This window comes from Erinaceus europaeus, chromosome 5, assembly GCF_950295315.1.
Source record: "Erinaceus europaeus chromosome 5, mEriEur2.1, whole genome shotgun sequence".
NCBI classification, from domain to species: Eukaryota; Metazoa; Chordata; class Mammalia; order Eulipotyphla; family Erinaceidae; genus Erinaceus; species Erinaceus europaeus.
Genome location: NC_080166.1, coordinates 47,477,694 through 47,505,023, shown reverse-complemented (window position 1 = coordinate 47,505,023; position 27,330 = coordinate 47,477,694). Strand labels below are relative to the sequence as shown.

Below are 27,330 nucleotides of genomic sequence, written 5' to 3'. Positions count from 1 at the left end.
ACCCTGGAGGCAAAAAAAAAAAAAAAAAAAAAGGAGGAGGAGGAGGAGGAAGGGAAGGGAAGGGAAGGGAAGGGAAGGGAAGGGAAGGGAAGGGAAGGGAAAGAAGCAAATGCACAATAGGGACTTAGCATGGGGCATCTGGTGGAGTGCACTCATTACAATGTGCAAAAGAACCCAGGTTCAAGTCTCAAGCTCCGCCTCCCCCCCCTTAAAGAGGGGGGGGGCTTCAAAAGTAGTAGAACAATGCTGCAGGTCTCTCTCTCCAATCCCTTTTCTCTATTCAAAAATGATTAAAAATAAAGTGATGTTTTTTAAAGAAAGCACTACAACAAAAACTCAGAGAAAGAGAGCTTTCATGTTTTCAAGAAATCTTCCTTTTGAAGCACAAATCCTTAATGTCTTCCTGGTTTGGGCTTTGATGGTTTGAAATCCGTGTTTAGGTTCCAGCATGTGGCAATGTGCTCCACTCTGATGACACTTTCCATTTCCAATTATAGAGCAGATGAAGTAATATTGCAATTGATGTTCCTGGGGATTTGATTGGATAAGTGCATAAACCCTGGAGGAGGAAGGGGGTTGTATGGACGGACCACATTAGTATTCCTATCCTATCAATGTGCTGGGCCGCTAGCAACGTCAGCCAGACCGATTCCTTGCGTCTGCCAGTCCTGCCACAGATTCATTTGGGATCCTCAAGCAGAGACTTGGGATCGAGGCATCCGTTTAGAACCAATTGCTTGCTCCGGGACTGCCAGTCTTTCCAGGCCTGACGCCTGGGGAGGGTTGGGGGTGGGGGGAGAGAAAGACGTGAGCGCTGCAGCGGGAAGACATTGAAGCAGGAACGACACCCTCCCGCCCCCTCTGCCCCCCCCCTGCAGCGCAGGCTTTGAAAGCTGCTCCCCCCCATCTGAATGGAAGCGCGGAGCCACCGGGTGGCGCGTTCAGTCTTGCCCAGGCTTCCGATCCATGCCGAGGGGAGGGGGGTGCACACCCGCGCCAGCGCCCAGTTCCCGGGACGCAGCCGGCAATGCCACTGAGCAGAACTTAGCCGAGTTCCCTCGCCGCCGCTAGTGGAAGCGATGCTGCGCCTCACAGTCAGCGCCTGCCCGGCTCTCCTTCAAGCTGAAGGTTACCCACCCGCGCAGCCAGCCCCAGCCCTGTGAGCGCCTCGCCTCGCAGGGTAACCACCCAGCCGCCCGCTCCGGGGCGCACTGCACCAGCGGCTTGGGTTTGGTGGATGTGTATGCATGAGTTCTGCACCGAATGGGCGCAAAAAGCGCCCCAGCCGGTCCACCCGCTCCTCGATCTTCCAGATCAGCAAACCTCCGCTGCAGAGTGGAGATTGGGAGCGCAGGGGCAGCGGCTCCGAGAGCGCCCACAAAACCCAAAGAACCCTGGACGACTGCAAGATGGTAGGTAAAAATTACGTTTGCTTATTTATCTACTGATCCCCCCCCCCCCTTCTAGAGAAGAGGTAAGAGAATGGTGTTTGTTAATTGCTTGAGTGCCAGCCACTCCTCCACCCTCAGCTCCTCCATGCCGATCACGTGCACATGCACTATTTTTAAATCTGCAGTCCCTGATTCAGGGTGACACTAGGTCGTACTGACCCCGCGAAGTGCCATGGCCAGGGTCTTGGGGTCAGAGGCAGCAGGCCTTGCCCGCTCCCCCCCCACCCCCCGCCCGGAGTATGGTGGATGCGAAGTACATGGTGAACTGGCTGGCTCTCCAGGGAAGAGGGGAGAGGAGAGCTGGAGGGTGCTGTTTTGTGGGGAAGACAGTGACAAACAAACCCAAACAGAGCTTATGGGGCTCTGCGGAAGATCTTAGGTTCCAGCACAGAAGCTGTGAATGATCTTTGATCAGTCTGACTTCCACGGGGTCAGGATGGCTGGAGGTGAACCATTTGTCAATTACAGCCAGCCTTTGCTCTCAGTCCCTGAGCAACTTTGAATCTATCCCTATCAGTAGTAAATGAAACAGTCTGTACAGGAGTTCCCAGCAACATTGCCCAGTGACTTGGGAGTGGCTCTCCAAATACCTCCAAACATGTTCATGTTCTAAGTGGTCGGAGGCAAGTAGCTCTGATATATGAGCATTCGTGAATAGACTTACCTATGAAAAAAGAAAGCACTTGTACTGGACAAAGTGAACTTAAACATCCTTGCAGCCGTGATCTTTAATCAATGTGAGGGTCCTTAGCTGGAGCTTTTAAGAGATGAGATGGCTCAGACATCAAGGAAAGCCCCTGTTTAATTATGTCGGATTAGAGAAACTTTCGCATGAGAAATGTTTCCTGAAAGAAACTCCTTTCTTTTCCAGCTTGTCCAAGAATTCAACACACAAGTGGCCCTGTACCGAGAATTGGTCATTTCCATTGGGGATGTCTCAGTCAGCTGTCCCTCTCTCCGAGCGGAAATGCACAAGACAAGAACCAAAGGCTGTGAGATGGCCCGTCAGGCACACCAAAAACTTGCTGCCATCTCAGGGTAGGAGACGCTTAACATTCTTTTATTGTTCTTAAGCATGATGTGTGAATATTGGCAGATAACTATAGTGATCAGAACCTTGGAGATGCTCTTCACAGATAGGGTTTTTCACCAGTCATGCTTAGAATGAAGTCTCTGGAAAGTCATGAACAAAAACTGTAGGCCAAATTGTAATCCTAAAATTATGTGGCTTTTATATGTTCTGAAGATATGGGTCATTAGGTGATGAAAACATAATTTTTTGATATGCTGACCACTTGTTGGAAATTGGTGTTGATGATTTATTTTTTTGCAGAATACTTATGTATCACACTGAAGTTAAAGTAATGCCTCAAGGCTTATTTTTGTCAACTGCTGCTAAACATCTACTGCACAGAAGGCCTTTGCAGTAGGAAGTCTTTGTTCAAATCCCAGATTTACTATTTCTATTATGAAATAAATTCCTATGGTACCACTTAAAATAGAATTCCTAATATACATAAAGTCTTGGGGATAAATTAATTTCTTTTCACTGTAATGGAGGAAAGGAATGTTTAACATAAAGTACACTTTTTAAAAAATTAAGGAAATTACAGATCTAACTAGAGTTAAAACGGTTATGCTCACCTAAATTAGTTTTACTTATTCTTATTACATTTAGAGGATCCTAAACCTATTTTAGATGATAAAGCAGTGTGTAAAAATTTCTCTTCTAATTGTGTGGAGTTGTACCCCTTCTACCTTATGTTTTTGTTCACTAATCCTTTCTTAAATAAAAAATTAAAAAAAAAAATTCTCTTCTGGGGACTTCACCCACTTCCTGATTGTTCAACAACGAGAGAAAAATGAGCTGTGAAATTTGTTGATAGTTGCTAACTTCAGCTTAGTATATATAAGGAAAAAAAAAACACAGAAATTTTATATAGCTACCTTAATTTAAGTATTTAATTCAGTCTGGGCACAGTTTTTATCTCTTTGTTGGTTTGTGTATGAATTTATCACAATATGAACTCAAGTATAGTCAAATATACCTGATAATGTTGCAGGTTGTTCACTTGTAGGGATCATTTCTAACTTAGTTATTCAAAACAATCACTCGTTGCTCTCTTTACTGTCAGCGTGATATATAGTCATTATTATCACATATAAATATTTGAAAGACATAAGTTGTCTCTCTTATCACATAGCTTACAATGAGGAAAGATATTTCATATCATGAGTAAAGATAAACTGTACTAATATGCAAAATGTGAGATAAACAATAGATGTTGCAAACCTATTTTATTCAGTAGAAATACTGTGAGGCTTTTATCCTCTTCTATTTTAACTATACTGTTTTTAACAGAAAGTGAACTTTGGAGTGGAGACTGAAATATTTCAGGAATTTGGGGAAGAAATGAAGTTATGACAAATCCTAGAAAAGAAGGGAGAGAAAACAAAACAAACAAACCCATAAAGACAAGGAGGAATGGTAGTGGCATGAAAAATAGGGAAACAGTGACTCAGAAGTGAAAAGCAGGATTAACACAGATAACTATGTGCTCTGGGAAAATGAGTGGCAGTTTAGTGAATTATATATCTAAGAGTGTATATGGATTATATGTATGAGTCCTTTAAGTTGGAATTCTAATAACATGCTCTAACCAGAGAAGGTGGACTGCAGGAAAGAATGTGGAATTTGGGCTGGCAAAATAGCTCTCTTGGATAGTGCACTGCTTTGCCATATACACAACACAGGTTTGAGCCCAGTCCTTACCATTATTGGAGGAAACTTGTGTTGTAGTCATCTCTTATCTCTCTTTCTGCCACTTTGTCCCTGTCTTTATATGAAAAAGTCATCTTAGAATCTCAGAGCAGTGAAGCCCCATGATGACAAGAGAGAGAGAGAGAAAGAGAGAGAGAGAGAGAAGAGAAAGTAAGATGGAATTTGACTTGACTTAGCTTGCTTTACTACACTGACGGTTTTGGAAAGAATGAGTCTAAAACTGTTGACCAAAAGTTGAATTTTAACGATATGAGGTGGATGTTACTGGGCCTTTGCTACTTACCTATATGTTATCAGAGGATGATATTAAATTTTATAAGAATTAATGAGAAAAATACAGCATTCTTAGAGCCTTGCAAAGTAAAGCCAAGTTTTTAAAATGTTCTATGGTACATTTTGAAACATTTTCCTCTTTAAAATAAGAACAAATACTGTTTAATCTTCTTTCTAAGAAATGACAGCAACATAACTGAAGGAAACCCCACTAGCTTCTCACCATCTGTGTGGCTTTAATGAAGGATGTTTTGTTCCAGAAAATGATAGTAATAGGAGTCCTCATACCAAACTTGTTAACTTTCATTTTGAAATTTGAAACAGAGGGAAGAGAAACAAAGTTCTTCGATGTATAAAGAGAAAGACTGACTTTTTGAGCACCCATTATTTGCTGACAATATCCAGCTAATTCACAGAGCTAGAGATTATTATAATTATCCTATAAATGCATCTCAGAGAAGTTCATAAATGTTCCCCAAACCACACACCTAAGATGTGGCACAGCTTTGATTTGTGTTTGCATACTAGAGAAACTCCTGATCTTTCCCCTGTGTAAAAAAAAAAGGGGGGGATTAAGCATAAAAGAAGAAAATACTGAGACATGCTAAACATGTGGCTAAATATCAGACTAGTGCACTCAATGAAAGAAGCCAGTCACAGAATGCCATGAATTACATGATCCCACTTATATTAAATACTCAGAATATACAAAGTTATGAATAACAGAAAGAATATTAGTGATTGCTTAGGTCTGGGGCAGGGAGGTGGGCAGCAGTTGCACAGAGTTTGGGATGATGGAAGTGTTCCAAAATTAAATTATGGAGATAGATACAGAACTCTGTACTTAGTGAAAATCTTAAATTGCACACTTAAAATGAGTGGATTTTATGATATGGGGAATATATTTCAATAAGCACTTTTTTAAAAGGTGTGACTGCCATCAGCATGATTGACACTTGGCCTTCCATTTCCTTTATTCTTTTCTACGTATGTAGAAATTTCTACATTGGTGAGAAGGGTATGAACAATAGGAAAAGGAGGAAAATAAATGTATCCTCATGCATTCATGGATTCAGGTAGGCAAACCTGGTTGTCAGGATATTTGCCTGATTCTCAGCATCTAAGCACCGGTGCTTTGCTCTGTGCCAGAATACAGGTAGGGAGAACAGAACTTGTGGAAATAAGTGAATTTAATCATTTCTTTTCATCAGAGACCACACCTTTTTTGTCTACAACCTGGCTCTAAGGCACAGGAGGGAGATGAGGCTGAAGGTAAATGGGGTAGAAAAAGGATGAGGGAAGATGATAAAGAACAAAAAAACATGAATTTAAATTAGCTATAGACGCTGTATCCCTTTTATGTGTGACCAACTGAAACCCTCAAGGGATGGTATTATGACAAGAAAATAGATTATGTTGCTTACTAGTTGACTCAAAGTAAAAAAAAAAAAAAAAGCTGTCATTTCAGACCATTGGAACACTTTTTCAAATTGTGTTCATTTGGTTATTATTATTATTAGTGTGTGTGTGTGTGTGTGTGTGTGTGTGTGTGTGTGTGTGTGTGTGTGTGTGTCTCACCATGGAAAGTATGAACATGATTCTACTGCAGAGCAAACTCCCTAGCCCAATACTTCAATATTTCTTTTCTTTTCTTTTCTTTTCTTTTCTTTTCTTTTCTTTCTTTCTTTCTCTTTTTCTTTCTCTCTTTTCTTTTTTTTTTTTCTTTTTTATCAGAATACTGCTCCATTCTGTTTTAAGGTGATGAGGGGGATTGAACCTGGGAGTTTGGAGCCTCAGGCATGACAGTCTCTTTGTATAACTATTATGCTATTTACCCCCACACTCTATATTTACTTAGAGAGAGAGAGAGAGAGAGAGAAAAAAAGAGGAGACACAGAAATGAAAGATGAAAGACACCTCATCACCATTACACCATCTATTGAGCATCCCTGGTGCCATCCATGCTGTATGTGGTTCCAGAGCTCAGCTCAAACCTAAGGCATCACAAATGGGAGACACCCACTTTACTGGGTAAGCAATCTCCAGCCCCTCAAATTGTGTCTAGATCAGCATAAGTTAGAAATAACTTTATCTTTCTAAAAGATAAAATTGGATGATTTCTAGACAGAGCCAGCAAGGTGAATCTGAAGTCTACTCTGAGTGACTGACTTACCACAGTGGTTATACATTTACAACTCTATATTAAAGGACTAGAGTATCATTAGGTTCTAAAACTAAGAGTGTCCTTAAAGATCACTTGCCAAAGTGGCCCCAAACTTGTTTTAGTAGAATCCCCCTTTCAATTTAAATATGAAAAGTCAGACTTGTAAGGAAGATCAAAAGTGGCATTTCTTTGCACTGCTTGGGGTGTGTGTATGTGAGTTGTGTGTGTGGTGAGAGTGTGCATATAGGGGTAGACAATCGTCTGAACCCAGTCTTGTTGGATTTCCTTTCCAAATTGACTTCGGATATACCTTTGAATGATCCCAAGGCTTGGTGGCATAAAGAATACCAATTTGACATGATTTCTTTGTTTTATATCAGAGAATTTTAAGACTTTGAATATACAATTGCTATTTATTTATTTATAAAAAAGAAACATTGACAAAACCATTGGATACCAGGGGTACAACTCCACAAAATTCCCACCACCAGAACTCTGTATCCCATCTCCTCCCTTGATAGCTTTCCTATTCTTTAACCCTCTGGGAGTATGGACCCACGGTCATTGTGGGATGCAGAAGGTTGAAGGTCTGGCTTCTGTAATTGCTTCCCCGCTAAACATGGGCATTGACAGGTTGATCCATACTCCCGCCCTGCCTCTCTCTTTCGCTAGTTGGGCAGGGTTCTGGGGAATCAGAGCTCTAGGACACATTGGTGGGGTTGTCTGTCCAGGCAAGTCTGGTTGGCATCATGCTAGCATCTGGAACCTGGAAATTGAAAAGAGAGTTAACATATAAAGGCAAATAAATTGTTGACTAGTCATGAACCTAAAGGCTGGAATAGTGCAGATGAAGAGTTGAGGGGGTGTCTCAGTTATGTAGATAGCTAGCAGGCATATTTTAGTTATATTCCAAAGGGCCTGTGGCTATACTAGTGTTTGTTTTTTTAGTTTTTCCCTGAGCCTGAAACCTGATATGCAGGTGGATCCAAATTATTGTCTGGGGGGATGATGTCATGGCTGGAAAAAGGACCAGAAAGCTGGATCAGGGAAGAGAGTAGCTCCCAAATAGGGGAAAGGAGTATAAATATTGTTGACTGTAAACCCCACTGATCTGATGTGATCTGGGGCCCATATTCAGCTGAGGAGCCTATGTGATCTCTGCATCCCTGTAGATCTGAGCTCACATTCTGTAGTCATGAGTAGGAACATTCCGAGCTGCCCCAATATCAGGACCCATCTTCCTCAGGTTTAGCATAGAATATGTTGTCCAGCCTCCCTTCAAAGAATGGAACATTCTCTACTGTTTTTGATCCAAGTTGAGTGTAATGGGGGCCTACAATGGGGTCCATTGTGTTGTTCCTGATAGACATGACCGATAACATTGGAGAGAGGGATTTATTCGAGGTCTAGGCCCATCATGTCTATTTGGGAATCTCAGGACTCCCTGAATAGGGCCCCAGCTGATTGGGTGGCCTGATAGTGACAAAAGAGTCATCATTAAAGTATGCCTGTCTCTTGCCCTTATTCAGCTTTTGCAGTCCTTACTTTGATAGGGTTAGCTTTGGAGTGAATGAGGGAAGTGTAATAGAAAGTAGGTGAGGAGAGTATCTAATTCTAAGCACACACTATTTCATTATGAACTTAATACTGACTCACTGCAGACTATTGTGTACTTTTGCTTTCAAGTATATATTTTGCCCTAATTTATGGATACATGTGAACCTATGCTCTATCTCATGGGACTTGGTCTATATCTAGTTTTTGGGACTTTGTTAGGAAGTGAACCACCTGGAATGGAATTAGAGAATCCTATGAAAGGAAAGGTCTCACCCGAATAGTGAGGTTGAAGGGTTGACATTCCACACCTGATGTCTCTGGACACAGTCTGAAGTGAAGCATGCTGAGGTGGTACTCATTGTGTTGATTAGGTTGGGATCAGCAGATGCAGTATCATTTGGTGTGAACTGAGTGAAGCATGCAGGAAACTGAGCCCCACCCTAGAGGTTCCAGGACTGTGGGAAATACGGGCTCTATAGAGAAAGTTGGAGGTTACTGCTGTCTTAGGGTTAAAGAAGGCAATAGATAGTTATTGCTACTATCACATTATTTGGAAATTGGGTTAACTCTGAAATATCCCTTTGTTAGGCTTTGCTGTATCATACACAACATCACCATAATTTAATTTATGTCCTTTGACATTATTTGTATATAGCTATACCACCAGTTGCTTCTGTTCTCCCTGGTTTAAACTTTTAAGTGAGTCAGCATATCAAAGACTCAGCCTATGGTCTGTGCATTAAAAAGTTTGAGGCATTCAATCAATTTTTCCCTTCTCATAATAACTAAATAGTGATTTATATGACTACAAATTAATAGGAGTGTACATAAACATCGTTCCCACCACCCAAAGACTGTGTCCTATCCCATTCTCTCACCCCCGTCCACCTCTACCTCTGCCCCATGAAGCCAAACATCCATCCTCACCCTCAACCCAGAGTTTTTACTTTGGTGCCCTACTCCAAATTCAGTCAAATCCTGCTTTGCGTTTCCCTTTCTGATCTTCTTTCTCAGCTTCTGTTGATAAGTGGGATCATCCCATACTCATCTTTATCTTTCTGACTTAACTCACTTAACATAATTCCTTCTAGCTTCATCCAAGATGGGTCAGAGAATGTGGGTTCATTGTTCTCAATAGCTGTGTAGTATTCCATTGTGTATATATACCACTGCTTTCTCAGCTACTCATCTGTTGTTGGGTACCTGTGTTGTTTCCAGGTTTTAGCTATTGTGCTGCTAAGAACATAGGTGTACATATATCTTTTTGGTTGGGTGTTATGGAATCCTTGGGGTATATCCCTGGGAGAGGAATTACTGGGTAATTACAAGTGCTTTTAGAGACAGTTTCTGAACAAAATAACCCAGAAAGAGAATGACGAATACTACATGATTCTCAGTGACAGATGGGATCCAAGAAACAAAGCAAAGGGCAATCGAAGGTGATTCCTTAGTGGGTTGTAGTCAGTTACAGCAGATTTGAAGACTCAGGGAAAGGAAGGGAGAAGCATTAAGAGGAGGTTGGGGACCTTAGTGCCTATGGTGGAACAAGATGATGGCCTGGTTGATAGTGAACTGATGCTGACCTTAGAGAAATTAAGGCATTTGTGACAGCAAAAATCCTCTAAATCAGCATTTCATCAAGAAAGTGATTCTAGAGTTAGAAAGAAACAAGAAGAAAAGAAACAACTTTATCAAACATATGTGAAGACTTTTAGTCAGGCAGAACTGGGTTGAAGGCTGCCTTTTGTTACCTTGATAGTACCTTTAACTCTCTGAATCTCTCTTCTTCTGTAAATTCGTGGCCCTGCTTTCCTCACTCATGAGTAGCCAAGAGGATTAAGGGAAGCAGGGAGAACAAAGCCCAACTTGTTGACAGCACTCTGTTAGTCCCAGACTGATATGAGACCAGAATTTGCTCACTGATGGAGTTCAGGTCCTATCAAACCAATACCACCACCTGAGAATGAAGAGAAAAGAGCATAACACAAAGTAGGGGTGGTTCAGAGGAGTCAGTAACAGCCTGCACTGCCCCCTGCCCCCCCCTCCCAATTTATGGTATGGCTGGTAGCATTATGGTTAGGGTCTCCCCTTTCTTTTACTGCTTCTATAATATCTGTGTATATCTTCTATAATAGCTGGAGCTTCTTCATCCCACTATCTTCTGTTAGTCGCTGCTGAAGAGTCAGAGTGAGGTCTGAGCATGGTAATGTGAGAAGAAAAATAGAATAATAGGAAAGAGTGCTGACTCTTAATCAGATAAGACCCAGGAAAAATCCTGACATTCCTACTTACTAGGAATAAACATGTGCAGTGAGATGTAAATTGCTTCACAGAGTAGTAAGAGGCAGACAGGCACTGAGTTAAGTTTATAGACACTGAAAGCAAATTATCAGTGTTTAGATCAGTGCTCCACTCACAGATGGTGTGACCTTGGGCAATGATATTGACTGTCTCCCAGTATCCTAAAGAGCAAACAGGGATTAATAAATAAAGGGACAAAATCATGTTGTGAGAATTAAGTGAGTTTATAATATCAAGACTTTAGGGGTTGCCTAGTAGACAGTAAATAATATTATTAAGTAAATATCAATGTTAGCATAATTAAAACATTTAAAATTCATATACTCAAGATACACGTATCTTAAAAAACCCAACAGATATTTTTAAGGCAAAAGTTTTGGCTGAAATAATTTTTGTTTACTTTTGTTTCTTACATTATGTTAAAAGGAATTTTTTTTAGGCAGGTTTCCCATCTATAAAAAGGCCTATTAAAACTTTTTTTTTTTCTATTTTCTGAACTATTTTATTGGGGAGAATAATAATTTATAATATAGTCATCACATAAGTACAATTTCTTATGTCCTCATAATATACCACTGCATAACACTCCCACCACCAACTTTAGTCTTATTCCATTATCATGAACTGGTTCCCCAATTCCCTTCTAAGCCCTTCCCTCCGTCATCCTTTAAGGTTCTTAGTTCTGCTACAATAGATTACAACTAGTCTTTTTCACCTTGTGTTATCCCTTTCTTTTATTTGTTTCATAAGTTTCTCTAATGAATGAGAATTTCTAGCATTAATTCTTCCTCTCAAAAGCCCTTTGTTGAATGCATAAAAAACAATATGTACATACAAGGGCTCAAATTTTAAAATATAATTTAGAATATGAATATTATATTCATATAAAAGAGTCTAGATTTTTCATATATATATTTATCTTCCTTTGCCAGAGCACTGTTCAGCTCTGGTTTATGACACTGCAGAGGATTGAATCTGGGACCTCCTTGGCCTCAGACATGAAAGTCTGTTTGTATAATCATCACGCTATCTCCCCCCACCTGTTTACACCTCAGTAGGAGGGTTGGATACAGTGACTTCTTCTAAACTCCCTAGCTTTGTCATTCTAGTGTTTTAATAATTCATGTAGAACCCCATAGCCTTTTGTTTGTTTGTTTGTTTTAAGAAGAACTGAACTATGAAAACAAACACCATGCAGCAAGGAAGGAACTTTGCAGGTAGAGCACATTCCTTGCACATATTAGGACTGAGGTTTCATCGTTGCTATCACATATGTCATAATGGTGCTCTGGTTTCTCCTGCACATATTAAAAAACAAACAAAAATACATACATCTTTAAAAAAACAAGAAACTATGTCTGAAGCCTGGATTCCAGGAAAAGTATGTGAAGGCGCAGATATACAATAATCACAAGAAGAATCTTAATTTCCTAATGGTTTTCTGGGACGACATAATGATTAGCCTAGATATCCAGAGTCACATTTTTCAGGCTGTTCCCTACAACAATTATATTCCTGAGTAGCCTTGCCTATGTTTCTTTCTTTTTCTTTTGTCATCTCTTTTAATAATTTTTATTCTAGTCTTTTTTTTTTTAGTGTATTTTTAGTTGTATTTGATTCCTATTTGACATTTCTGCGCTATTTTTTACTATCCTAGTTCTAGTGCATGGTGATACATGAGCTTAGCCAGGAGCGCCACCGCCTGGCCCTGTGCTTCTGAGACTGTTACTAAAGGAGCAAAAACATACTGGAGCAAATGACAAAATACTGACTCAGATTAAAGAAGGGTGCTATTATTAGCAACAAAATTGAAGGTGACCTGGGTCAAGACAAGTGTGCTGTCATTGCCTGCTCAAGTTTAGCCTTTTTATATTTTGAACAGATCTAATGAGTTTGACATTTATATCAACACCATGAGAGGCAATCTTACTGTGAGACTTTTGTTTGTTCATAAAGTTTACTTGGTATTGTTTAATCTGTTCTTTTAAAAACTTGTGTCTTGATAAAGACTTCAGTAAAAATCAAGAAATTCGACTCACTAATATTTCACAACATTTCTGCTACATCTTTTTATTTTTGGATTGTTATTATAAAGCTATTGGTTGGTTTTTAAGTAAGAGAACTGGAGGCTCAATTTTTGAGGCATAGGTATATGTTACTGCAAACGAAATGGAAGAAAATATATCCTTTAGAGTTACTCATGAGACATGTAGCCTAATTTGAGTTTAGAAATAAAGTATCACACTAACGTCTGTGTGGTGACTTTCTGTTGAATAGTTGAATATTGATTGACCGTTAGAAGGGTTGGGAGATAGATCACCCAGTAGAGAGCACATTTGACATGTGAGAACCTAGGTTCAAGTCCCTGGCCATCACAAGGAAAGACAGTGCTAAGGAAAAGACAAGCAGGGGAGCAGGGCTGTGATGTTCTTTCCTTTGCCTATGCCTCTCTCTCCTCTCTCTCCTCTCTCTCCCTCTGTCTCTTATGCTTTATCTAATTCAAAAATTAATATACTTCAAGCAATATAATCATACAATAATGAAGTCCCAGAAAGTACCCCACAGAAAAACAAAACAAAACATTTTTAAATTGTAACCTTTAGAGTTCAGTTGTGTCTTATTCAAAATATCTATATAAAGGACAGTTCCAAAATATTTACTATACTGCCAGTAATTCCAAGAGTTTACTATGGTCTATACAAGGTACAACTTAAAAACAAAAATAAGACCCTCAAGAGAAAGCATCATTTTCTTGTCTGCATGCCTATATATACAACTGTATATTCTCATCTATACCCACACATGTCTACACATATGTATAAACAAGTACTATAATAGAATTTGTGAAATAGATTCTTGTGAGAGTAATATGTTCAAACCTTTAAATAATCTTGCTAATTTAGCAAACAAATATTTCTGGCCTAATGGAAAACTCTGAGTACAATAAAGTTAACAAAACTCAAAGCTAACTCTCGTAGGTATAGCTACATATTAAAATAATAATGTACACTAATTTAACAGAGTTCAAAAGGGCAATACATACTAATCCTAAATAAATCAACCCCCTAGTAATTCTTTAGTTGTTAAGAATAAATATCCTGATGTTTCCCCTTACTCCCCACCACAGTTATGTAATCCTGTAGTGTTTCATCTTTTTCACTGTCTACTGGATATCTCCTCCTCCCCATCTGCTGCATTTTGCCAAACTCTTACTTCAAGAATCTCTCCCCTCAGACCAGGAACTACTTCAGTACTCCCTGTTGATCTCCTTGTCTCCAATCTCTTACCTCTCTTCTTTTCAATTGGTACACTCATTTCAGACTATTTCTCCTAAAACTCTTCCTTTGATCTAGTCACTTCTAGGATTTAAAACTTCGTTGCCCAAAGCAGTGTTTCTTCAAATGTAAACCACAGATTGCCTGTTTCAGAATCACCAAGATAGGAGTCAAACCAAAGAAGAACCAAAATCTTTGGGGACTAAGACCTGGAATTCCAAAGTTTAACAAGTTCCACCATAGGATATTCTTGAACATGCCAATAAGCCTGAAGCCTGTTTATCTAAAGTAGTGACTATCAACCTGGGCTGAACACTGGAATGACCTGGCAAGGTTAAATAAGTTGTTGATGCTTGAATTCTGTCTCTAGGGTTTCTAATTAAAATGACCTAAGATGCAGCCTAGTTACTGATACTTTTCTTTTTATATATAGCTCCCTAACTGATCGTCTGTATCAAAATAGATTACACCTGGCTACATTTAACAAACAAAAAAATTAAATGTAGCGATTGCTAGAGGACACCAGGGCTTATTCCATTGAAGATACCTTAGAATGGCCAATTCAGAACCAGTGTGGCGATTCCGTGAAATCATTGAGAGGGGCAGAGAAGAAAAAGGAGAGGAAGAGAGAAGGGAAGGTGAAGGAAGGGGAGAAAAAAGAAAGAGTAAAAGATACAAAGGAAGACTTTGTTACTAAGGGGAAAAGGAGAGAATGAATATTGAGTTTGTATTTGATCCAGATTCAGTCCCCTAGTCCCCAAGGCACTGGGCAAAGCTCTTCCCTCCTGTCCCCCACCCCAACCCCATCTCTCACTCTCTATCTGAAGGTTGAAATCCCAGTGATTAAAAAAAAAAAAAGATTATGCTGCTTTTAAATAGACCTGATGGGACCCATGGGAAAGATGAAAGGTTTAGGAACCACTTGGGAGGGTGGGAAGTTAGGCTAGGTGCCTTTGAAAAGGCTGAAGTCTAATTTTCACAGTGCAGGATGTAAAATGGAATAGGCTCTGGAAAGGAAATAATAGTACTCAAGAAAGCAGTTGGTGTTATTTTAGAAAAACTACCTGAAACAGAGACTAAAAAATAGCTTGGAGCTTTCTTTAATACATCAAAGAAAACATTTCATCAAGAAATTAAAATCTAGTGAGCTCTTAGGAATAAAAGGAAGGAAGGTGTGGACATGGAGATGAGCTGTAAGACAGTCTGTGATCAAGGTTTTAATGAGTTCAGTAAGAGAAGTTGAGCTTGGAACTCACTATCTTACATAAACACCATTATATATAGTTGCTAGGTCATAGATATTTAACCCATAACTCCATAAATTATAAACCTCCATGATAGTTCTTTCTATGGGAAAAAATATTCATTTCCAAGTTTGGAAATCATCTTCCTTTCTGAGAACCTATTCATAGAGCACCCACCATATACCTCATGTTCTTCTTGGTACTGGAGATATAACAGTTGTAAACTAAACAGAGAAGGTCCCTGCATTATTCCTGGTGCAGGCGCACGTGTGTGTGTGTGTGTGTGTGTGTGTGTGTGTGTGTGTGTGTGTGTGTGTGTGTGTGTGTGTGTGTTGGGGAAGAGGGTAGTAATCGAGAAGTGCTATAGAAGTGCTATAGTTTGAATATAGTTTGTGTGTCTATAAAATGTATATGTTGGAATTCTAATGCTCAGTGTGATAGTATTGGTCAATAGGACTTTTTTTTTTTTTTGGCCTCCAGGGTTATTGCTGGGGCTCAGAGCCTGCATTACGAATCTATTGCTCCTGGAGGCCATTTTTCCCATTTTGTTGCCCTTGTTGTTACCCTTGTTGTTGTTGTTATTATTATTGTTGTCATTGCTATTGTTCTTGCTGGATAGGACAGAGAGAAATCGAGAGAGAAGGGGAGACAGAGAAGGGGGAGAGAAAGATAGACACCTGCAGACCTGCTTCAACGCCCGTAAAGCGACTCCCCTGCAGATGGGGAGCCAGGGGCTGGAACCCATATCCTTACGCGGGTCCTTGTGCTTCGTGCCACTTCATGCCACATGCGCTTAACTCGCTGTGTTACTGGGTGAATAGGACTTTTTGGGAAGTGCTTTTAAGTCATAAGGATGAGGTACTTATAAATGGAATTAATGCTTTCTTTATTGTCACGGGGGCTATCACTAAGGTCCACTTCCTGTACTACAAATCCACTGCACCCATTGGAAAAATTCTTTTCCTTCCTTCCTTCCTTCCTTCCTTCCTACCTTTCTTCCTTCCTTCCTTCCTTTCTTCTTTCCTTCTTTCTATCTTCCTTTCTTTCTTTTATTGCCATTGCTGTTAGAACAGAGAGGAATTGAGAGGTGAGGGGGAACATAGTAATAGAGAAAAAGAGACACCTGCCAGCAGACCTACTTCACCGTACCTGAACATGAGGCCCTGGGGCTTGAACCAAGGTCCTTTTGTTTGCTAACATGTGTATCAACCTGGTGCATCTCAGCACAGACCTTGGGATTAATGACTTATAATACAAGTTCCAGAGATACTCCTACCTCTGTCGACCATGTGAGGAGATAGTGAGAAGGTGTCAGCTATGAACAAAAAAAATGTCCTTGCCAAAGGCAACCACTTTGATATATTGATCTTGGACTTTTCAGCCTCTTGGACTATGAGAAACACACTTCTGTTTCTACAGGCCACTCAATTCATGGTGTCTTGTTATAGCAACATGAACTAGATCATGACAAAAAGAAACAAGCAGGAAAGAACATTTCAGTGGTGCATTAAAGCAAAACTGCATTAAAGAAGGACCTCCCTGATCTCCTATATCCACTGTTCTTACTTGAGATCTGATTCCAATAAGGGGTCATTCTGGTGATGATCTGAGAGAGAAGCAGGTCAAGCAGAAGAACAGCATGTATAAAGCTTTGAAGATGAATTAACCTTGGCACACCTGAGGAAAAGAATATAGACTAAAGTCTGTTTGGAAATATCAGGACTCCCTGATTAGGGCCCCAGCTGATGGAATGGCCTGATAGTGACCTTTCCATACTAGTTGTGTAGTGAAGACAAAAAATTCCCAGTGTTTAAGCTGAGGTAATATTCCTGAAGTCCAAGACATAATATTTAGTGTCGTAGAGTAATGCAGTGGGATGTGAGAAGATATAGATGAGGAAGAAAGAGATGATCCCTCCACATCTACCTTTTTTTCTATGCAATTCCTTCTGGACTTGCCTATTCATTTATTTTTTCCCTAAGCATCAAACACTGATTAGAGGCCAGACACTGTACTAGACTCTGGAAATCTAAAGATAAATAAAACACAGCTTCTGCTCTTTGAGTTGCTTATTGCCCAACTTCTGTGTAGAGAGAGACAAGTAAAATCATTGCAAAATAGTCTTATCAAATCTCCAATGAAATTTGTAGGTGAAGAAGCTTTTTAATTTGATGTAGTCCCATTGGCTTATTCTTGGCTTAGTCTTTTTCATAATTGGATTCTTTTTATTGACGATGTCTTTAAAATTTAGAAGGAAAAGAGTTCTGCCAAAATTTTCATCTACGTATTTGATAGTTTCTGGTCTAACATCCAAGTCCTTGATCCACCTGGAATTTTATGTTTGGTGAAATATAGTGATTCAGTTTCATTCTTCTTGATGTTTCAACCCATTTTTTCCAACACCATTTGTTGAAGTGACCTCCCTTCCCTCATTTAATAGTCTGGGCACCCTTGTCAAAGATTAGATGTCCATAGGTGTCCAAAAACAGATGAGTGTCTGAGCAAGTTGTGGTATATATGCAAAATGAAATACTATTCAGCTATTAAAAATGGTGATTTTGGGAGTCGGGTGGTAGCGCAGTGGGTTAAGCGCACATGGTGCAAAGCAAAAGGACTGGTGTAAGGATCCCAGTTTGAGCCTCTGGCTCACCACCTGGAGAGGAGTCGGTGAAGCAGGTCTGCAAGTGTGTTATCTTTCTCTCCCCATGTCTTCCCCTCCTCTCTCCATTTCTCTCTCTTATCCAACGATGATGACAACAATAATAACTATAACAATAAAACAACAAGGGCAACCAAAGAGAAAGTAAATAAATAAATAAATATTTAAAAAAGATAAAAAATGGTGACTTCACCATGTTCAGCCCATCTTGGATGGAGCTTGAAGAAATCATGTTAAGTGAAACAAGTCAGAGAAAGGAGGATGAATATGGGATGACCTCATTCACAGGCAGAATTGAACAACAAGATCAGAAGAGAAAACATTAATCAGAACCTGGACTGAAGTTGGAGTACTACACCAAAGTAAAAGACTCTGGGGTGAGGGGGTGGGGTTGGGGGGAGAGTGCAGGTCCTGGAAAAGGATGACGGAGGACCTAGTGGGGGTTGTATTGTTATATGGAAAACTGAGAAATGTTATTCATGTACACACTATTGTATTTATTGTTTAATGTAAAACATTAATCCCCCAATAAAGAAAAAAATACAAAAAGAAATATGTAGGTGATATAGTAGAAGTATAAAGGAAATTGCGATCAGATTTGCTTGAGTGGGTATAGAAGTAAAGAAAACTTCGTAAAGGCCATGGGAACACTTGGGCTGCACTTTGAGGAGCAAGTTGTATTGTCATTTCTCTTTTATTTGTATGGCCCTCAACCTGCCATGACTAAAACATGACTAAGCATTATTTGTTTGTCTGTCTTGAATAGAAATAGGAATGAAAATGAGCCGAAAAACTATGTGCTTCAATCTTTGTGTAATTTTGTTTTCTTTTTTCTTTTCTTTCTTTCTTTCTTTCTTTCTTTCTTTCTTTCTTTCTTTCTTTCTTTCTTCCTATCTTTCTTTTTTGTTTGGCTGCCAGGGTTATTGCTTGGGCTCTGTGCCTGCATTGCACCCAGTAGGCAATATTCTCCCTCTTTCTTTCTTTGATAGATATAGAGGGAAAGTGGAGAGAGAGAGAGAGAGAGAGAGAGAGAGAGGGAGACTTGCAGCACTGTTCTACCATTTGTGTAGCTCCCCTCATGCAAATGAGGGCTAGGGGCTTGAGTCTGGGTTTTTGTGCATGGTAATATGTGTACCCTGCTGGGTGTGCTGCCACCTGCCTCTTTTTGTATGTTACTTCATGATCAAATGAGAACATGTGAAGGGATTTATAGAACCCAGTGAGGATTTATTTATGTCTATTTTGCCAAGCCAAGGCTTCTTGCATGCCCAGTTTCATCATTCCTTGGTCATTTATTTCATGCAGCTAGAGAGAGGGAAAGACATCACAATACTATAACTTTTTTTGGTGCTAGTGCTCAGCCTGGGCTGTATGCATAGCAAAGTATACTGACTACCTAGTGAGCTACTACTCTGACCGGATAGTTTCTATAGGGGGACGTATTTTAAATTCAGAAATGTGCTTACATCATCACAATCCAGCTATGTTGACTGACTCATAGAGCCGACTACTGATATATAGGTAGCTGGGGTTATTTCACCAGTTTAAGCATGGTGATGGTTTTGATTTTTTTCCCTTATAGTTCCAGGGTAGTGGTTCCATCTAGAGCAAATAAGGCTCTAGGTCTTCTCCTGACTTTAGCTGCTGTACCTGAAAATTCTCCAGAGCAGCCAGAAAATTATACATTATTTGAATCTCCATTTTTGTGGTAATTTTAGGTCCAGAAAGGTAAAATAGTCAGAAATGTTTGCTTTGGCTGGCATTTGCACCAAAGCTTCTCTGTTATCAGAGCCTTTATATTTGTTTATAAAATGGAAACATGACAAGACCATAGGATAAGAGAGGCACAATTCCACACAACCCCACCATCAGAACTCCATATCCCATCCCTCCCTTGATAGCTTTCCTATTCTTTATCCCTCTGGGAATATGGGCTCAGGATCATTATGAGGTGCAGAAGGTAGAAGGTCTGGCTTCTGTAATTGCTTTCCCGCTGAACATGGGCATTAGCAAGTTGATCCATACTCCCAGCCTGTCTCTCTCTTTCCCTAGTGGGGCAGAGCTCTGGGGAAGTGGGGCTTCAGTACACATGGTGGGGTCGTCTGCCCTGGGAAGTCGAGTTGGCATCATGGTAGCATCTGGAACCTGGTGGCTAAAAAATAGTTAAGATATAAAGCAGAACAAATTGTTGACTAATCATGAATTTATTCCCAACACTACCTTGGGCTGTTTCCTTGGACAGCCACTTCTTTCTTGGAGTGGCCTGGCTGTTGACTTACCTGCTTTCCTCCCTTTCCTTGCCATGAACTATGATTTCCAAACAGACCTGTCCTCCTCTAAATACACTTTAAGATAGGGACCTCTTTATCCAGCACGCAGCTGATTTGAGGTCTGTATTTATTTATTTATTTATTTATTTATTTATTTATTTATTTATGGGGGGAGGGTCTCCTCAGCTAGTAAGAAAAAAAGCAGGCGGGAAGGGAAAATTAAGGCCTAAGTGAAGTTGCCAGTGGAATGATTATGGATCTTGGTTTTGCATTCTCAAGACCTCAGCAGTTTTTACTAGGCCTAAAGTTTTCCTACCTTCTTCTTCCTTGATCTGTTCAAATTGCTCTGTCTTTGGGCACTGTTTTCTTGCTTGTTTACATATACAAGCCTTAAGATGACCACGTTAAATCAGCCTTGGGGCTAGGTCTGTTCCAAGAACTTGCTTCTTGAGACTACTTCTTCCCAGTAGAGGTCATCAAGTAACAGCAGGAGACTCCAAGGTGAACTAACTACCCTGCTACACTCCCAGACATCACTAAGTCAGGGTGGAGGACAGCATAATGGTTAAGCAAAATACTCTTAGCCTGAAGCACTAAAGGTCCCAGCTTGATTCCCCAGCACCACTATAAGCCACAGATGAGCACTGCTTTGTTCTCTCTCTATATCCTTATCTTTATGGTTCTCTGCCATTAAGATAAAATGAAATTCTTCTTCTTCTAGCGTTTGCCCTTCTTCTGTAGCCAGTCAACAGCATCAGGTTGAGCCTGATGTAAAGTTTCGAGACCTCCTTTGAATCTGGAGAGGTGGCAGTCGCTGACTATGTGGGTCATAGTCCGTCTGTAGCCGCAGGGGCAGTTCGGGTCGTCTCTGGCTCCCCAGCGATGGAACATCACGGCGCACCGGCCATGGCCTGTTCGATAGCGATTGAGGAGGGCCCAATCATAACGTGCTAGGTCAAAGCCGGGTTGACGCTTGCAGGGGTCTGTAATGAGGTATTTGTTCTTAGCAACATCGCCCCGCCAGATATTCGTCGGGATGCGGCATCATCTAAGTTCATTTCCCACGTCTACGCTCGACCAGACCTGCCAATATACGCGGATATCTTCGCCCACCCTGTTCAACGCTTGACATCTCGTCACCCAATCTGGTCCCCTATGCCTACACTGAACTTCTCTGTTCCAGTCTCTTGGAAACAGAGCTGGCAGTCAGCTGAGGTAAAGAACAAATACCTCATTATAAAATGAAATAAAATATGTTAAGAAAAAATAATTAAAAGGGATGAAAAGAGAAATAGATGTGGGGATGAAGAGTGATATCCAGTGCTGGTAGAGCTCAAAGAAAAGGCAGATTTCCACTCGGAACATTGATCACATTAAAGAAAGTGAAGCTGAGTGGGCACACCTGGATAAGCATACATATTACAATGTGCAAGCACCCAGATTCAAGCAGTGAGTAGTGAAGCAGTGCTGTAACTGTCTTTCTCTCTCCTCTATCTCCCATTCCCCTCTCAATTTCTCTGTCCTATCAAATTAGTGAATATATTTTTAAAAAGGAAGGAAGAAATGGAGAAAGAGAGAGAGAAGGAAGGAAAGAAATGAAGGAAGGAAGGAAGGAAGGAAGGAAGGAAGGAAGGAAGGAAGGAAGGAAGGAAGGAAGGAAGAAAGAGGGAGTAGGGAGGTAGTGTAGCGGCTAAACACACATGGCACAGAGTGTAAGGACCGGCCTGTGGATCCCGGTTAGAGATCCTGGCTCTAACCTGCAGGGGGGTCACTTCACAAGCGGTGAAGCAGGTCTGCAGGTGTCTATCTTTCTCTCTCCCTCTCTGTCTTCCCCTCCTCTCTCCATTTCTCTCTGTCCTAACAACGAGGACATGAATAACAATAATAACTGTAACAACAATGAAAAACAGCAAGGGCAACAAAAGGGAAAATAAATAAATATTAAAAAAAAGAAAGATAAAGAAAGAGGAGGAAGGGAGGGAGGAAGGAAGTCATTGATGTAGCATGAATGGTGGAGAAAACTCACAGGGAATGAAAATGAGAAGAGATTGCAAGGCCAAGCTCAAAACATTTTCTAAAACACCTAAATCCCTTGCCAATTAACCCACAAGAGTGCAGTGTCTACTCTCCCAGGAAATGGGATCGCAAATCATAATAGTCATTATCGAAATTGCTACCCTCGTGGGATATCCACTTTTCAACTATCAATTGAATGATGGCTTATTAGAGCTTCAGGTTGTGAATTTTAGACTCATATTTCTCTAGGGGGTGTAATTTTGAAGCATTCCAGTTTGACTTGTGATTCTTATTTTCATTCTTGCTATCTACTCACCACACTGAGGGATTATGTGAAACTGATATATTTTTCATATTTATTAGCAACAAAAGGATAATTTGATTTTTCGTCTTCAAAATAATGTTCCCATTATTTCCATTGCTGTGGAAATGCCTATTTATCTCAGAATCAAAGAAAAAAATCTGTCTCCCACTCCCCCATTAAAATATTTCTGTTAGGAAAAGGGGGCAAAAATATAAATTGACACTCTAAATTTTATCACTGGTACTTAGTAAACACATGTCATTACTTCTGTTCAAAAGGTGGTAACTTAGTAAAAAAAAATCTATCACTGATATCTATCTTGTTCTTGTTCACCTGTAACAAGAAATAGGTGAGATAAGCAAAAGAATAATGAGAGTCTGTCAGTTTAGATCACCTGGGAACTTGTGTGCCTCCTTTACCAATGCACATGACTCAAGTTCAAACCTGGCTTTGACTACACTGGGGGAGGCTGTGGTATATTCCTCTCTCTCTCTCTCTCTCTCTCTCTGTATTTCTATATTAAAAAGACAAACTAGAGCAGAGTGAAATTCTGGGGACAAAAAATATGAGTAATGAGGAAATGAGATAAAGCAACTTAAAACATGTATTCCTAACACTTTATTAACTTTTATGAATCTGTTTACTCTTCATTTAGGTCCCGCTCAAAAACAGTGTCTGGTATAGACAGACCTTTGTTATGACAACCACAGCAGAATTTTCACTTCCAAATGAGCCAGATGAGGCAAGTAGAAATGGTCAGAATCTTTCTGCAGTTATTGTATGGAAAGGTATAGAATGTGTAGTTTAGCTATCCTACCCATGGAGAGAACTACTCTAGTGAGGAGTAAGTAGAAGGCCTCTCCCAAACTAAGTGTCAGGGTTCTCAACAACAACGACAACAACAAAATCCAGTATAACATGTGCTGTTTATGTGTGTGTATATATAATATTTGTGTATAGTATATAGTTGGCTAATATAGAGATCGAACAGTCCCTCTTTGCAATCTCAGAAAAGTTTATGGTGTCATTTCAAAGCCCTGAGAATCAGAAGAATGAACAGTGTAATTCCAAGTCCTGAGACAAGAGGAGATTAATGATACAGCTGAGCAGAGAGAGGGAGAGAGATTGTATTCTTCCTTTGCCTTTTGTTCTGCTCAGGCCCTCAGTGGATTGCAATTGCATAATGTCCACCCACTTTAGGGAAAACCATCTGCTTCACTCGTACCATCAATTCAACTACTACATTCCAGAAACACAGATATACTCAGAAATAATTTCTAATTAGATAGTTGGGCATCCTATGGTGCAGACAAGCTGACACATAAAATTAACCATCACCCTGGGTCATTTCGCTTGACCATCAGCGGACGGCTAAAAATCAAAGAATCTGTCATTCTCAATATGTAGCTTGGGGAGATCACCTGTGGGCATTTGAGAACTCTGCATGCACAGCATGAAGGAGGAGTTGAGGTAGCACCTTCCCATGATTACACAGACAAAAATTAGGACATAGTCACACCTTACCTGGGAGTAACTACATAGGAACAACAGAATTCTAAGGAGATTGATTACTCTATTTTCCAAATTTGATGATCCCATAAGTATTTTCACAATAAGTCATAATTTTCTTAATATTTGAAGTTTGAGCTCAGATAACCGCATCTGCTTTGTGTACTGTACCATCACTGAATAATACGGAAACTGCTCAGATTATTTTAAGCCACAATATGAACCAATATGCAAAATCACTCAGCAACTGCTTCCTCCATGCAAAAAAAAAAAAAATCTTATCAAATGCTTTTATATTCATAGATTTGATCTTTTGTTTTCTGAGAATGAAATATGTTTTAAGTTTCCAACTCTATTCAGATTAAGAATGGCCTTAGCTTGTTGCCTGAATTTAAGCATGAATTTATTGTACAGGTACTATTGCAGAGCTGATATGAAAAGGTGAAGTAAGTTCAGATATCTACTTTGGTATAATCTCTCCAAAAGAAGTGTCAACACAGTTCATTCTAGAAAAAAATTGCTTTGCACTTTAGCATTTATCAAGGCATTCTCGGGAAAAGGATTCAGATGAAAAAGGGGAAAGAAGTGAAAAAGAAAAGACTATAGTTGACCCTTGAAATATTAGTGATGGGGATAAAAAGCACTAACCTCTGCATTTGAAAATCTGGGCATAACTTTTACTTTGTCCCCCCAAAAAACTCAACTTTGGTCACTCCTCATGAATCCGTGGATGTTCAGCTTGGCTCTGTGTATCTTCAGGATCCATATCTACAGATACAGTCACCATCTCACTTGGTTGGATACTTAAATGTGAAAGCTATGGATAGGAAAAAGCATATATGTGTGTGTGTGTGTGTGTGTGTGTGTGTGTGTGTGTATAAGTAAGTATATATGTAGTGTATAAGTAAGTCTTTTCATTTCTGATTCATGTTGTTCCGAGGCCAGCTAGACTTCTTTGGGAATTATGTTGATCGAGGCATTGGTAGTGCTAACAGGCAAAGAAGTGAAGTTGGACTAGGAGATAGCACAGTAGTCATGTAAACAAACTCACATAGCTGAAGCTTCAGAGACCCCCACACTACCACACTACCTAACACTACCACATGAGAGAGTGGAACAGTGCTGTGGTCTCTGTTTTTTTTTCTCTTCCTCTCTCATTTTTTTTCCCCCAATAAAACATTTGGATGAAATAAAACTAAGAGGAAGTGGAGCTAGAGAGTCATACATAGGTGGGGGAAAAAAGTTTAAAGAAATATATGAATTTGGAGATAACCTGTTATAAGTTCATGAAAATCGTAAAATCTTGGGCTTCTGTGCTACATTAATCGTGTGTGTGTGTGTGTGTGTGTGTGTGTGTGTGTGTGTGTGTGTGAGAGAGAGAGAGAGAGAGAGAGATCCTTCCTCAGTCATCACTGCCATTGCCACTTCCTGGCTGCAATGGAGCTGGAAATCAATAATGCCTAGAAGCTGGGGTCAATGAAGGTCACCACCAGTCTTCCGCATCAGGGACCGCAAGTTTTAAAAAGACTACTTGCTTTGTCTTCCATATTTAAAAGGGATCTGACATATCACTAATTTCTAAGAGAGTGGTATTCTGGGTACAGTATGGGTTCTATCCCAGCTTCAGCAAGAGAATCTGTGGGGAATGAACTGAAAGCTGAATCACTTAACTTTGCTTCAAGATCCTTCTCTAAATAAACAGAGGACACAGAGAGCAGTCTTTTTCTACCTTGTGGTCCCTGATCTCTGAGACAGGTGATCGACTTTCACCAGCCCCAGCCACTGGACGTTAATCATTTGCAGCTTCACTATAGATAGGAAGGGACAATGGCTGTGATGGCCAAATTCTTCTCTGATTGGCATCTCTGTGGGACAGCTGGGGAGAGAGGCAGTAGAGGATTACTATGACAGTTTGCAACAAATGGGACTGCTCAATTACCTACCAGTATTTTTCAATAATACAACACTCCTAGTTTCTTGAGATGTGTGGGGAAGTTAGCCGGGGGTTCAGAGCCTTTGAGATTACAAGGCTAATGCTAAAGAGCTTTGTAGTTGTGCATACTCATGGCAAAAGGTCGGAGACACTCAAATTTCCAACAAGCTACAAATCCTCACTTGCCTTCTAGCCCGTTCCCTGCACCCACTCTAAAGCAAACATTCAAAACTCTCTAAAACCTGAGCACTTATAAAAATGTGCACTTCACTTTCAACTTTCAAGAACAAACAACCCATCACCAGTATATCATACTTATCTGCTATTAACTCAGGAAAAGATCATTAAACTTGCACAGACAAATCCTGAAAGGACTGTAGGACACTTCTCTTAGTAGTCAAGCAGTGGTATGAACCTTGTACATTAGAGCACACACCCCCTCACCCTGAGGAGTTATTGAAACTACTGCTTTCTGGACTCCAGCTAAGTTAGATAAAAATATCAGAGGGTGATATATATATATATATATACAGTTGACTTGAGAGCCTGTAGTTGTGTCTGAGAACCACTGGATTAAGAATCAAAAAACTCTACTTAAAGTTAAAGCCAAGCTTATAACAATAACTTTTTTTTAATCAATTCCATTAACTAATCTGGGATATAGTTTTCATATGCCTCTAATTTTTCTTTTAGCTACAAAAAAATGTATGACACTTTACAACATCATTAATAGTAGTGGAAATGAGAAGCATACAATATATATTGAATCTAAATGTATAGTATAACATTTATTAAATAATAGCAAGGTACTAGAACACAGTTAATATTTAAAATGACACCAAGTGGGTGAAAGATAGCATATAAAACAGTTTTATAGTAGGACCCTGTTTTTGAAACAAAATAAAACTTATATAGGAAAATAATGCAAGGATACACACTAATTTTTTTTATTTCTTTATTGGGGGATTAATGGTTTACAGTACAATACAATAGTTTGTACATGTATAACATTTCCACGTGACAATACAACCCCCCACTAGGTCCTCTTCCATCATGTTCCAGGACCTGAACCCTTCCCCCTAACCCAGAGTCTTTTACTTTGGTATAGTACACCAATTCCAGTCTAAGTTCTGCTGAGTGTTTTCCTTTTTGATCTTGTTTTTCGACTTCCGTCTATGAGTAAGATCATCCCATATTCATCCTTTTGTTTCAGACTTAATTCACTTAACATGGTATCTTCGAGCTCCATCCAAGATGGGGTAATGAAGGTGAATTCACCATTTTTAACAGCTGAGTAGTATTCCATTGTGTATATATACCACAACTTAGCCACTCATCTGTTGTTGGACACCTGGATTGCTTCCAGGTTTTGGCTATTACAAATTGTGCTGCTATGAACATAAGTATACACAAATCTTTTTGGATAGGTATGTTTGGTTCCTTAGGATATATCTCCAAGAGAAGAATTGCAGGACCATAAGGTAAGTCCACTTCTAGTCTTCTGAGAGTTCTCCAGACTGCTCTCTACAGGGATTTGATCAATTTACATTCCCATCAGCAGTGCAGGAGGGTTCCTTTGTCCCCACAACCTC

At 39.9% G+C, this 27,330-nt stretch overlaps 1 protein-coding gene across 1 annotated transcript in view; it reads left to right on the top strand.

Moving 5' to 3' along the window:
• Nucleotides 1-664: 664 nt before the first annotated feature.
• The window catches only part of RGS7BP (regulator of G protein signaling 7 binding protein), a 127,201-nt gene continuing 100,535 nt past the window's right edge, over nucleotides 665-27,330 (top strand). The window contains exons 1-2 of the mRNA XM_007534132.3: nucleotides 665-1,412; nucleotides 2,323-2,489. Of these exons, the coding sequence (XP_007534194.1) occupies nucleotides 1,248-1,412; nucleotides 2,323-2,489 (332 nt within the window). The 5' untranslated portion in view covers nucleotides 665-1,247. The remainder of the gene's footprint in view (nucleotides 1,413-2,322; nucleotides 2,490-27,330) is intronic.